The 11,969-nt window shown below is 45.4% G+C and overlaps 4 protein-coding genes across 4 annotated transcripts; 2 read left to right on the forward strand and 2 right to left on the reverse strand.

The window, feature by feature from the left end:
* Positions 1–380: 380 nt before the first annotated feature.
* Positions 381–805, reverse strand: EV420DRAFT_1279333 (uncharacterized protein; the record flags this gene model as incomplete). Its single annotated transcript, XM_060468137.1, has 3 exons — positions 381–454; positions 512–580; positions 640–805. 3 exons carry the CDS (start codon positions 803–805, stop codon positions 381–383), a joined length of 309 nt encoding a protein of 102 aa, XP_060323428.1.
* A 1,897-nt stretch (positions 806–2,702) lies between these two features.
* On the forward strand, positions 2,703–4,299 carry EV420DRAFT_1315984 (G protein-coupled glucose receptor regulating Gpa2-domain-containing protein; the record flags this gene model as incomplete). The annotated part of the gene is made up of 6 exons (XM_060468671.1): positions 2,703–3,115; positions 3,168–3,283; positions 3,341–3,491; positions 3,545–3,596; positions 3,644–3,723; positions 3,776–4,299. Exons 1-6 carry the CDS (start codon positions 2,959–2,961, stop codon positions 4,297–4,299), a joined length of 1,080 nt encoding a protein of 359 aa, XP_060323429.1. The 5' UTR covers positions 2,703–2,958.
* Positions 4,300–4,335: 36 nt separating this feature from the next.
* Positions 4,336–5,368, reverse strand: EV420DRAFT_1165478 (uncharacterized protein). Its single transcript, XM_060466163.1, has 5 exons — positions 5,067–5,368; positions 4,995–5,014; positions 4,818–4,927; positions 4,562–4,760; positions 4,336–4,511 (listed from the first exon to the last, which is right to left on the reverse strand). Exons 1-5 carry the CDS (start codon positions 5,193–5,195, stop codon positions 4,373–4,375), a joined length of 597 nt encoding a protein of 198 aa, XP_060323430.1. The 5' UTR covers positions 5,196–5,368; the 3' UTR covers positions 4,336–4,372.
* Positions 5,369–9,396: 4,028 nt separating this feature from the next.
* Positions 9,397–11,969, forward strand: EV420DRAFT_1165488 (Fungalysin metallopeptidase-domain-containing protein). The gene is made up of 11 exons (XM_060466164.1): positions 9,397–9,592; positions 9,646–9,813; positions 9,876–9,963; positions 10,016–10,260; positions 10,311–10,423; positions 10,476–10,787; positions 10,836–11,011; positions 11,067–11,088; positions 11,141–11,295; positions 11,347–11,514; positions 11,564–11,969. Exons 1-11 carry the CDS (start codon positions 9,425–9,427, stop codon positions 11,719–11,721), a joined length of 1,773 nt encoding a protein of 590 aa, XP_060323431.1. The 5' UTR covers positions 9,397–9,424; the 3' UTR covers positions 11,722–11,969.

The following is an 11,969-nucleotide window of genomic DNA, read 5'->3' on the forward strand; positions in this document are numbered from 1 at the left end:
TGTCCTGTAACGTCTCGTCTCTATCAACCATAACAAAGGAAACAAACATTCTCACCAGTGATGAACCTCGCTTCTTTGGATGCGAGGAACGAGACGACATCCGCGACGTCCTCAGGTGTGCCGCTCTTCTGCGCTAAAGGTGTTCGACTGTTAACCTACAGAGACCAAGGTAAGGTAGATAGTCAATACAAAAAAAGGGAGGGAGAACGTACAAGGTTGGGAACGTCCAATTCAGAGTTTTGGTGTATCTTCTCTACCGTGACACGATCTGTGGACGTTTATCATTAGCACATAAGCAGAAATGGTATCGGAGAAGATACCTATGCTGCTCGTTCTTGATGGATCCTTCAAGATTGACAATTATCTGTTTGAGTGATATTCTAGAGCAGAAGGATAGCCTGTCTACCTGGAGCAAACGAGTTCACAGTGATGGTGTGAGGTCCGAGTTCGAGTGCTGAGTTGCACAAAACCATCATTTCCAATGTCGACCCCGAATATGTAATAGTCTCACCAGTACTTTGAGTAAGCCCGCGGATAGCAAACGCGTTAGCGCAGAAAGAGGTGAGATTTGGCACCCAGGCTATATTCCAATGAGCGCTTGCTCGAAAAGGGGGAGAGGTTAAATATGAAAATTTTCACCCTGGAGCCCTGACGTTGCGGAAGAACCGATAATACTCCCTCCGTGTCCTTGTCTGATCATCTGGATCGCAGCATATTTGTAAAAGAGAAACACGCTCCGAGTATTCAACTCGAATGATTTGTCCCACTCTTCGATGGACGCTAGCATGGCAGGTGAGCACGGCATGGGGAACTTAAAGGAAGGCGTCTCCTGTAGACGAATGGTGAGACAGACGAGAAGTGCAACAAATTTGCGACCATCTACTTTTAGATCAGTACCCGATATTACAATAAAAGCACAAAAGAAGCATACAACGTCAAGGCGTAAAAAGTCGTTTGCAACGGACTCGACTACTCCCTTGACATCTTTCCTCACCAGTAAAGTCTATCGTATACATCCGGCACTGTACGCCCTTGGCAGAGACTTGTCGCTGAAGGTCGTCTAACGAGGCTTCTGCGAGTTTCTGATCCACAGAGGGCGATATCGAATCCATCTTGTGCAAGGCGGAGAGCAATAGCTTCGGAGTACCCGCCTTGAGTGGGAAAAGTGACGATGGCGGTTCCTTTTTGCATAGTGGGATGGGAATTGGGGAGGAGGAGGGAGGAAGCATGCGTTGGTTTAAAAGACGACGCAGAATTCCCTCGTGGTTTGTCATGAGACTTCAATCGATGACCCGTTGCAGTCTAGAGATCACATTAATATATGGTACGAAGAGGTGAGGCCCTATGTGATTACTTACTTCTTATCACAACTTCTTCGTGGAATCGATAACGTTTGAAAAGGTGACCTGTGAATAATAATTGAATCATTCACTTCACATCCGGCTCGATGTTCAGTCCAACATTGACAGCGAAGATTTGTGAGTTCATTGAGGTGAACACGTTCGTGCAAGTAGAGAATGCGGGTCAAAATTAAATTGTGGCTATCCGCGGAGCTTGGAAACACGCAGGGGAGAAAACAATGTATCTAAATTGTGATAAGAGAAAAGAAAGAAAGAAAGAAGGGATGCCGTGAACTGCAACGACGAAGCTGGGTTCATGATGTAGAGGGCCCCTCTTTCAGTAACGTCACCTACATTTTCTGACTACAATGGCCTAATAGCTATTTCCGAGATGCAATGGTAGCTGAGGTAGGATGGTTGTTCCTTTGTGCAAAAGGAGATTGACAGAGATGTAGTCGGTCTTTGTGATGGACCAGCGAAAACCAATAGACTTCCTTGGGCATTGAGAACGAACGTTGCATGACTCCCTACCGATTGTATGCGATGTGTGTATGATCCAATATTGCACATTAGTTCAGAGAAGGGAACGGTCCTGTCAGGTCGTCTTATAGAACAGAAAACGACTTTCGATTTCGATGGACGTCCTTTTGAATGCCGTGCGATTGGAAGATACCGTTCCGCAATGATAGGAAACTTACATCAACAACAACCATCAGAATAAGTAGAGAGGTACCGGTAAGAGGCTGTGAGTAAAATATGCGGGTTTCCCGGAATTAAACGTCCAGAGAGTCATGGAAGGGCACGGCGCGAAGACGCTGGTGGTCAAGGTTAAAGGTGAACCCAAAATAGAAGGCGGTGTTGCCCGCTGCTGTTGCCGTTCCGGCATCGTCTGCTCGTTCGGCCGAACCACGATGAACTCGCTCTATTTTTAACTCGTTTCCAACCGGATCAACATTAGAGCTTGCGACGACTCACCTCTCTCTATGTCGTTTGGTAACGTCATCCTTCACGAGGCAGAAACGAGCCATCTCCGTTCCATCGGCTCCTACTGTAGACCAGAGGCCTGATATTCGAAGAACGAGGGTGATTTTAACCAGTATTGTTCAAGAATGGGGACAGGTGCGCTTCCATAGATATCTGCTGTTTGGCATGATTGGGTTTAGGCAATATTACGGTAAAAATTCATCTCAACTGATATGTTGATAATGAATAATTCTTGACGTCTTGATTGCTACTGGTGCCTTATGCATATATATAGCACTTTCTGAATGAAGGTTCAATCGTAATGCCGTGTCGTCCTTCCGGAGCTACCTGATTTCCATACTTAACTCACAGCTTGAACGTTTCTCTGAAGGCGTTGGAATCAGTCATGGGATGATAAAGCTGAGCGCTAACGCATATTGCTCATACAGCACCTCATGCTCATCCGCACTTTCATCTCCTAGAAGTCGTCTAGTGAATGATAGGTACTTTTCCTTATCGTAATAAATAGAGTCTGTGGACGTAGTGGATAGTCATCCCATGCATACCTTATACCCATGATCAGTACCTGGGACTTATTGCTGTGTCCCGATGAGTTATTTAATGTCCAGGGCCTAGTCAATCCATATATCTCACCATGACTCTAGATAAATTCGAGCTCGTGCTGGCTCTCACGAATTTTGTCGGAAGTGTGCTGTCAGCGATCGGGTCAGGATTTATTATCCTTTGCTATGCCTTCCTCCCGGTGAAGAGGCATTATCGGCACCTGTTAATCCTGAATCTCGCAATCGCAGGTAAGGTCCGATACATTTCTGAACGCGTATATTCTCAGATGAAACATTCCAGATTTCATTAATGGGATGAACAATGGGATATCAGGCGCCGTAATCCTCGCCACAGGACCCCTCACAAGATCTAGAGCTTGTATTGCGAATGGATTCATCGGTCGGCTCTCCGTTCAGGTAAGCTTAAGGATAAAGTGTCAATATTTACATCTTATAAACGCTGCATTGCTGTAGGCGACCGATACGTCCATTTGGGCCATAGCGATAGTCACAGTTGTCATCGTCACTGCTTCCTATGAGTCCTGGCTAGGCGATTCAAAGAAGGACATAAAGTGGTTTGTAGCTATTGTATGCGCATGCGCGTGGGTGATGCCTTTAATAACGAGTAAGCTGTTCCTGCTTCATGAAACGCTGTGTCCCGACGCTATCTTCTTCTAGGCTTTGTCGCACTTGGAAAGGGATACTATACAAATGTTTCAGGAAACTGGTGGTGCGTATAGATCTTTGCAATCACCACTAAATTCTCATAGTTATTAGTTGGCTTACTTCGGAACCTACGTATCTACGCTACGTGTTAACTCACGCTTGGCGTTTCCTCTTTACATTTATTGAAATAGGTGCGTCAAAATCCCTATGTCTATTGGCCAATCCAAGTGTTGCATTGAACAGGTCTCTATGCTTATCTTTACATTCACCTGAGGAGGCGAATCACAAGCATGACTGTAACTTCTCCCCGCACCGCGCTCTTGCCACAAACGAATCTCTCCCAAGACGCCCGTACAGCTCCCCTGTCAATAGATGCAGTAAGAATGCAGGCTCATATGATAAGGACTCAACATCACGAATGCCGCAATTCCATTGTGGACATCAGTGTCCAGTTGCCGATACCCTCGGCAGCCACCACCACCATCTCTCGGCCTTCTACTCTGATAACTAGTCCACCTGAAGATCGATACAAGCACATCTCAAAGATCCTCTTACTGAATGCATATCCGATCGCGTACGTCGTCTTATGGATACCAGGATTATGCAATCGCCTAGTCGAGGCGTCTGGTCATTCATCGAGGGTTTTACAAATCACGCAGGCATCGACACAATTTATAGGATTTGCGAATGCATTGACATACGGATGGAATGAGAATGTAGCAAGGAGTATGAGGGAGATGCTGAAGAGAAAATCCGTGCCTTCATGAGAATCAAGCTAGATCAATGCCTCCTGCCCTTGTTAGTAGGTGTTCGGTTTTTCTCGCTCACAGGAGTGTTATATTATTGGACAAGCCATGTCACAAGTTTTATGCCAGTAATTGTATGAGGAATGTCGGATATAAGCAGTCTCCAATCAAGGCCTAGAGGGGTGTCTTGTGAGCAAAGTCGGTGCCTTACCAAGATAAGAATGTTCCGTAGCCTGCGCAACCGAGATAAGTATCGACAAGGTTAGAAAAGATATCAACGTACTGTATCCCAACTGCTGTGCGCGATACATCCAGCTTTCTGCAAGGCGAGGATTGATGAGTGTGACTATTGTGGTAGTCCAAACCGTCACCAAATAATTTTATTGCATGACAGACCCTAGAACGATAGTCAGTCATTATATCAATAGGACGTAGCCTGCAGTGAAAGCTGTAAAGAAAGATATAGACCGTGATATTGAAGCCTACATCATCTCGGATTGGCATGCAGATAGTTTAGTCAGAGACATAACTGGACCTACCGATATTTGAACATCGGTTGGAATGAGGGCAAGTTCCTCTTGGGTAACAGCGATCGGAAGCGTCGCGACATATTTTGAGTTCATAGGCGCAGCTGGCGTCGGAGATATTCCTTTGAAAATGACGGTCGGACAGATTAGACAACTAGAACTGAACTGCAGTTTACAAGAGGAGTATACCTCGCACGAACATATGTATCCTAAGAATAAGGTCAGTAGATATACATGTGATAAAGACGTGTCATCGCTCACACAAAGAGCCCACAACAACATCAAAGAATTCGTGAACAGTCCGAGCGCAATCCAGGTTCGCTCATGATAAAGACTCGACACCCTAACATCTATCCATCGTTTACGCAGTGAAAGAGACGGCTTCCTCATGGGGTACTCTCATAATCGAAGGATGAGATGATGTCGTAAAGGTTGCAATGCGGCGGACCGGCGGAAAGAGAACTGTTTCGAACTACTCCAGCTTCTGCCGTTGTCCAATAAAATACGGCATTCGCGCCAGTCTACCTAGTAGACACGAGAACATGAATATTTGAGTCGTTATATAGCAAGAAAGGGAGAAACCGTGCTTTGATCATCGACGCCACTCCTGTCCTCTTCCGGCCTCGCGAATACTTTAGTCCGGGCAGTGACGTCATTCATGATGTTGCCACCCGCATCCACCCTTGCTAGGGGAATATGCCGATACAGTGAACACAAGGCTGAAGTTAACCTGCGCGCCAAACTTTGATCCATTGACAATAAGCACGAAATATAGTTGCAGAGATGGAAGAACATACTTGTTGTCTCCTGAGTGGTTCTCAGTCGTCACCCAGCTGTCTTCTGCTCACTCTTCTTGGCCCTGTTCTTTGACCTTGTTCTTTTCATCCCATTATATCGCTCTAGCGCATCCAAAGGAGCCCTAGCTGCATTGGTGTGACCGAAGAGGCGTAGGCGCAACGGTCCATACTGCCTGGTAAGACAGGTCATTCTTGGAAGAGTCGAACGAAACGCTTAACAACTGACGGCAGAAGAGTGATTTCACCAAATAAATTCCTAGAGAAATAGTTTAGTGCAAGAGTAATGAAAAGCACATAAGGGTGTACCTGCTGCAATATCAACCAGATCTGAAGGTGCCGTTGTTGGTATCTGTATATCGTAAGAAGAAAAGGCTGTAACATAGGCAGACAAGCCTCTGTAATAGTTGCATGCGGAAGAAGAAAAAGGGCTGTGATCCGCTCCTCGACGTGCCGGGGCCTGGGGCAATAGCTAAAATGTCGGCTTGCGCATGAAGACAAAGCTTCGTGATCCCGCCCTTAACGTGGTAGCGCCCGGGATGTAGCGAAGCTAGACAGAGATCCTTGACTATCATTTCCGTATGGGCGTAATAGCGTGCAAAAATTCGGACAGGCACAAGTTGCCGTTATTTGATCGCAAGTCACTTGTAAGCGCGCAAGTTTGTGTCCTCCCCACAAGTTCAGAGATTTCAACAGAGATAAAGAATTGACACCAGTTACTACCATGGAAATTAGAATAAGATCTGGGGGTGGGCCCGGAGCGGGACGGGGTGGTCCCTGAACAGGCCCACATTATTTCGGTGCTTAACACCGGTCATTTTGTCATTTCCATAATGGCCCGAATTCCTCCAGCGCCTATTCATCTTTACCTACTTCTCCATCGCTTACTCAGTCATGAATTCAGATACATTTCCCTTGGGAGTTTGATCTCTGGATTCAAAGCCGCTCAGTCTAGACAGTCCACTGACGCCCTAATACTAGATTTGAATGTTCGGAATACTTCAAGATAGCAATAGATTGAGTTCAGTGGAGCACACTGAGAATGACATTCCAAGAGTTCATGGACTCATGACACAGCCCACTGAACAACATAGGTACCATATTCCTTCCCAGAATGTTAGTGTTTGTATGGTTCATAACCAATGTCAGGTATCCGGACAGCTATATGGAGATTTGTATATCACAGCCTAGGCCTTACTTATTCTGAATCTATAGCCAATAGCAAACTTGCGTAAGGAACAAGTGAACTTGGGAGCTAATAACCAACTTGCGACCCGAAAAACGCGACTTGCACCTACATGAATTTTTGCACGCTATTACACCCATAGATTACCGTCAAATTGATGGATCTTGAACTCACCAAGTTTTGCTCTGCAGGTATCGTATTCAGCGAGAAGGTTTTAGCTCTGCTGATTCTTGGGCTTGCAGACAGTTCACAGAGCAAAAAGCCATAGTATTTCTTCAGTTTGATCAATTATTTTTTCATCATTTTCCGAGTTAAAATGTTCAAGTCACATAATTGGGATATATATTTCAGAGCCTGGAAAATTGTGATGCTAGATAAGTCCTCATTTATACGCTATGAGGTTGCTCATGCAGGATATGGATTGACTTGATGCAAGATCCAACATCAGGCACACGAAATGTCAAACGTTGTTCCACATAATTCATTGTACTGACCATGGCAATGTCATGAAATCGGAACTCACTTCAGTACGCTACATCACATTCTGAAGGAGAAATTATTTTGATGCTAGGCTATTGTAGGGAGCCTGGGTATTTTGAGATACGAATCTGCATGGATGGCATTGTTCCTGGTGGTAGGCGATGTCCCCACGAATGATAGCAGGGTCTTCGTGTCGTAAATAGCAGTCTGGATCAGGTAACAAGAGTGGTGACCTTTCGAGAGGGTAATTCAGGACGAATTTTGCATCACAAGGTTGATCAGTGAATTTTGTGGGCTTGACTTACGGGTCTCCAACCTCAAACGAGAGTTTCAGACACAAATAGTTTTATTTGGATGCGAAATAGATTCTTAAGGGGCTAAATATTACTCCTATAACGAATCATCTTGAATTACTCGTGACCAAGACGAGTAGGGAAGGCACTCGAAGTCGTGATATATACATTTGGGAATTGGAAAACATTTCTTGCGCAGGCTACATGATGAAGCGCACATGACGAAGTCATGGGATTAAAGAAGGACTCGGAGAACCCAGAGCTCTCAGTTGATATCTCTGTTCAGGCAAGAGTTTTTTGGGAAACCATCGGTCATGTGTTATCGTTTACTGCGTACTGACGTTGCGAAGGCCTTCGACAGGGTCACGACAGCTTCACTTCTTAATTTCGAAGTGCACATCCATAGCTGGTGCGTTACGTCAAGAGGTCCTTACCATGACCCCTCCAAGTTAACCTACAAACGTGCCTTTCTCAACAATTTTGCAGTTGAAATTCTCAAAAATTAGTAGTAATGAAACCGGCGGAACTTTCACAACCCTTAGCCTAAGGATACTGTGGGGAGCTCTTTTTTCTAGATCATCCAATGACCTGTACAGACAAAATATGAGTCGGGTTGTCACCTTTTAACCAGTTGCCCATTCACTAGATTCCTGCAGCGATATCAGGTGAGTGTTTCTCTCCAGTCCCAGGTACTGATGGAAGACGATGCATGTGAACAAAGGATATGCCTACATACGCTCTCCTCTGGAAACTACTGCATCTGCGTCCTACCCTCTCTCAGCGCTTCTCATTCAAAGTTCTTGGCATGTTCTTCTCCCCTGAGTCCTCGTCGGCCTCGAATTTATTAGGGTGGCTTGACGTATCTATTATTGGACTCGAAGGTTGATTTCTGATCGTCCCTGAGATTTTCCGGTGTTGTGTTCACCACTAGGCAAAATACGCGTAAAGCACAAAGCAATATAGAAGATATGCCCCGTTCCTCCGAGAACGATGCCTTTCCGTGCCTATCAGTGACCAAGAACGTTATTTATTTAACGTACCGGGCACCATATGGGTTCCTTCAAACGACAGAAAACCAGGCAAGAAATTCAATTCGAGCACACAGAACATTTTCCCTGGCTATTTTGCCTTGGGAACACAGAGAATATGATTGTCATACACGAACTTAGAAGCGAGAATCAAATGACGATACCATAGAGTGAATGAATTAATGAAGTGCGCTTTCCGTTTACTGATTATCACATTGGACTGGAATAGATTGATTAGATCTTCTACTATCGTTCCTCGTTCGAGTACTCCACAAGAATCTGCGCTTCCATTGCTCATCCTCATAGAACTCCGAATTATGTTCTCGTCGGCAAGATGTTCAACACGGGTATGTGACTTAGAAGCTTGGCTTTATGGTAATTCATTCGTCGCCTTATCTCCATGTATTATCTCACCTCAACTCTCTTGATATGTTCGCACCAGCTGATGTCAATCCAAGTTCACTTCATGTGCCGGTGGATGAATACTATACCACTAAGACTTATGTGACGTATTATCATCGTGTCAGAGGATCATCCTAATTCAACGATTGTCTTCCTCGACAGCGTGAATGCTACTTGTGAGTCGCGTGTGGCCTTTCTGCTGGCGTGGCATCCTACTATGAATTCCATTAGATTGTTCTCCTTTTGTCAGTATTGGATAGTATACTGATTTGAATATATCTTCGCTTTGTTCAAACTATACATCGACTGGTGTCACAAGTCGGAACTGACCAGGAAGCAAGCATCTAGACAAGCCATTCGAATATAAGTAGCTCCGGAGTGCTGCATCTACCCCGCAACGATTTTGCTCGTCTTTCCATCCAAAGATTCATTGAAGATGCACGCTTTTTTTACGGGATTATTCTCTGTGCTCCTCGCTATGTTTATGGCAAGAGACGCATTCGGGGCTCCTTCGCCCATGTATACAAAGCACTCCACCCGCCGGTTTACGACAATCGGGCGTGATGTCCAGATCGAAACATACCATCCCAAGTCATCGTATGCGGTACAGTTCTCATGTTTATATGTTACTGCTACGATGTCATATCTTTCCCGCAGACGTATGGAGAGGGAAAAGAGGCCCCGTCTTTCAGCAATGAGGACCTGAATATGTCGACTATTTCCTTTATTGCATCCGAGCTAGGGATCGACTCCTCTGCTATCGCCTACCGCTCTGGACGCTCTGCTGAGAACGGCATGAGTTATGCCTATGTAACTCAATACCATGTATATATCTCTTTCTCAAAATTCTCCACTTCGTTCCGCACGCTGATATCGCTTCTCGTTAGGATGGTGTTACATTCGCCAACGCTGTCGCAAATGTCGCTTTCAAGAACGGGAATGCTGTCGCTTTTGGATCGTCTTTTGTAGATACATGTAAGCAAGTCATATCACTGGGCCTTTCCTCTCGATCTGAACCCACCCATAGACAATATTGCATCGTCTTCACCATCTGTAGCTCTTGAATCTATTGTTCCAAAGGTCGAGGATGCGTTCGCTGCCCCATATAATGGGATTAGCTCACTTGAATATTTGGCGCAATCAGATGGGTCTGTTGCGCTCACTCATGTAGTTCAAGTGATGAATCCCGAGGCGAACATCGCCTACCAGGTGTTCGTCGATGCTCATTCTGGAGAAATCTTAGCAGTCACAGATATGTCTGCTGATGCGACAGTAATGATATCCCTACTCTCAGTTATGGTTGTCATCTAATCCAGACATAGTATACGGTTGTTCCTATAACCAGCGCCTCTGTGGCGGAAGGGCAGGAAACTCTGGTCAATCCAGAGGACTTTTTATCTTCTCCTGCGGGCTGGGTACTGAGTGGACAGACTTTGTAAGTCTCCGATTTCTTTGACTTTTTTCCCAATCTCTGAAGTTGTATACAGAGGAAACAATGTTATCTCCTATAAGGGATCTTCGACCAACACTACCATTGAGTCATCACCGGAAACCTTTGACTACCCTTATGATGTCACTGTAGGCCCTGCGGAGGGTAGTAACATTGATGCGGCTCGCACTAACGCCTTCTATGTCATCAACAAGATACACGACTTCACCTACAAATACGGCTGGACTGAATCCGCCTACAATTACCAAATCAGTAACTTTGGTCGTGGTGGAGCGGAAGGGGATCCTCTGTTTATATCTGTTCAAGATACGTTCGGTATGAATAATGCCTATTTCTATGTGACTCCAGAGTACGCTGTTTGCTCAACTCGCAGGCATGATGCTTACACTAGAATTAGCGGGCAGCCAGGTCTTTGTCAAATGTTCATCTTCGATTATACAATCCCGTATCGTGATGGAGCGATGCAGAATGATCTCATTGTTCATGAGTATACACATGGTCTCAGCAATCGCTTGACCGGAGGTGGAACAGCTACGTGCTTGCAGACCACCGAATCCAGTGGATTGGGGGAAGGTTAGGACCACTTACAACCTTTTGCGTAAGTTTCAATAACTGATGTATTTGTCAGGATGGTCCGATGCGATGGCCGAGTAAGAGTTCTTATACTTTCTTCGCTTACTTGGAATACTCACCCATTTACAGATGGACTGAACAGACAAGTGGCAATATCACTGATTATGTTCTCTTCGCCTGGGCGATAAACAATCCTTCTGGTGCCCGCGATTACCCATATTCTACGGATCCTAGCGTTAATCCGCTCAGATATTCTTCTATTAGGGAGCTCTCTTCGACTCACGGTACACGGTTTTGTCACCGTCTCAATGTGTCACTTTCTCACTGGTCTTCAGATATTGGCGAGGTGTGGGCTAATATGCTGCATAATGTTTACGCAGCCCTCGTGGAGGTACACGGATGGTCTTCGACTGCTATGGAGGACGCTTCAGGATTGGAAGGAAATATTGTCTATCTTCACCTCTTCATTGATGCGCTCGCCCTGCAGCCGTGCAATCCCACCTGTGAGTTCATATCCTCGGTTTATCTACAGCCATCTGACTGGTCCTTCAGTTATATGTGCTCGTGATGCATGGATCCAGGCTGACATGAACCGCTACAACGGGGACAACTCGTGCATTCTGTGGAATGTGTTCGCAAGCCGTGGTCTGGGAGTGTACGCTGATAATTATGTCGATGACGAGAACGTCCCTGATAACTGTCGAGCGTAAAGAGATGTTCCTCCGGTCCGGCCCAACTGAATGATTGTTAGGATATTTGAATTGTACGATTGTATGCAGTATGACTTGATTCTGTTCCTGTAACGATATTGCTACGTTGACTCCATCCCACCATAATCTTTTCTCGGTATGCGAGATTGGGTAACTCTAAGCGTTTATCATCCTAAGCATGACAGCCCTCAGGAGAATTAAGCTGAGGGCGAGGAACAACCCCTGTGCAGTACCGTTATAAGAGTGCT

Source organism: Desarmillaria tabescens (genome assembly GCF_030435595.1).
Source record: "Desarmillaria tabescens strain CCBAS 213 chromosome Unknown EV420scaffold_80, whole genome shotgun sequence".
NCBI classification, from domain to species: domain Eukaryota; kingdom Fungi; phylum Basidiomycota; class Agaricomycetes; order Agaricales; family Physalacriaceae; genus Desarmillaria; species Desarmillaria tabescens.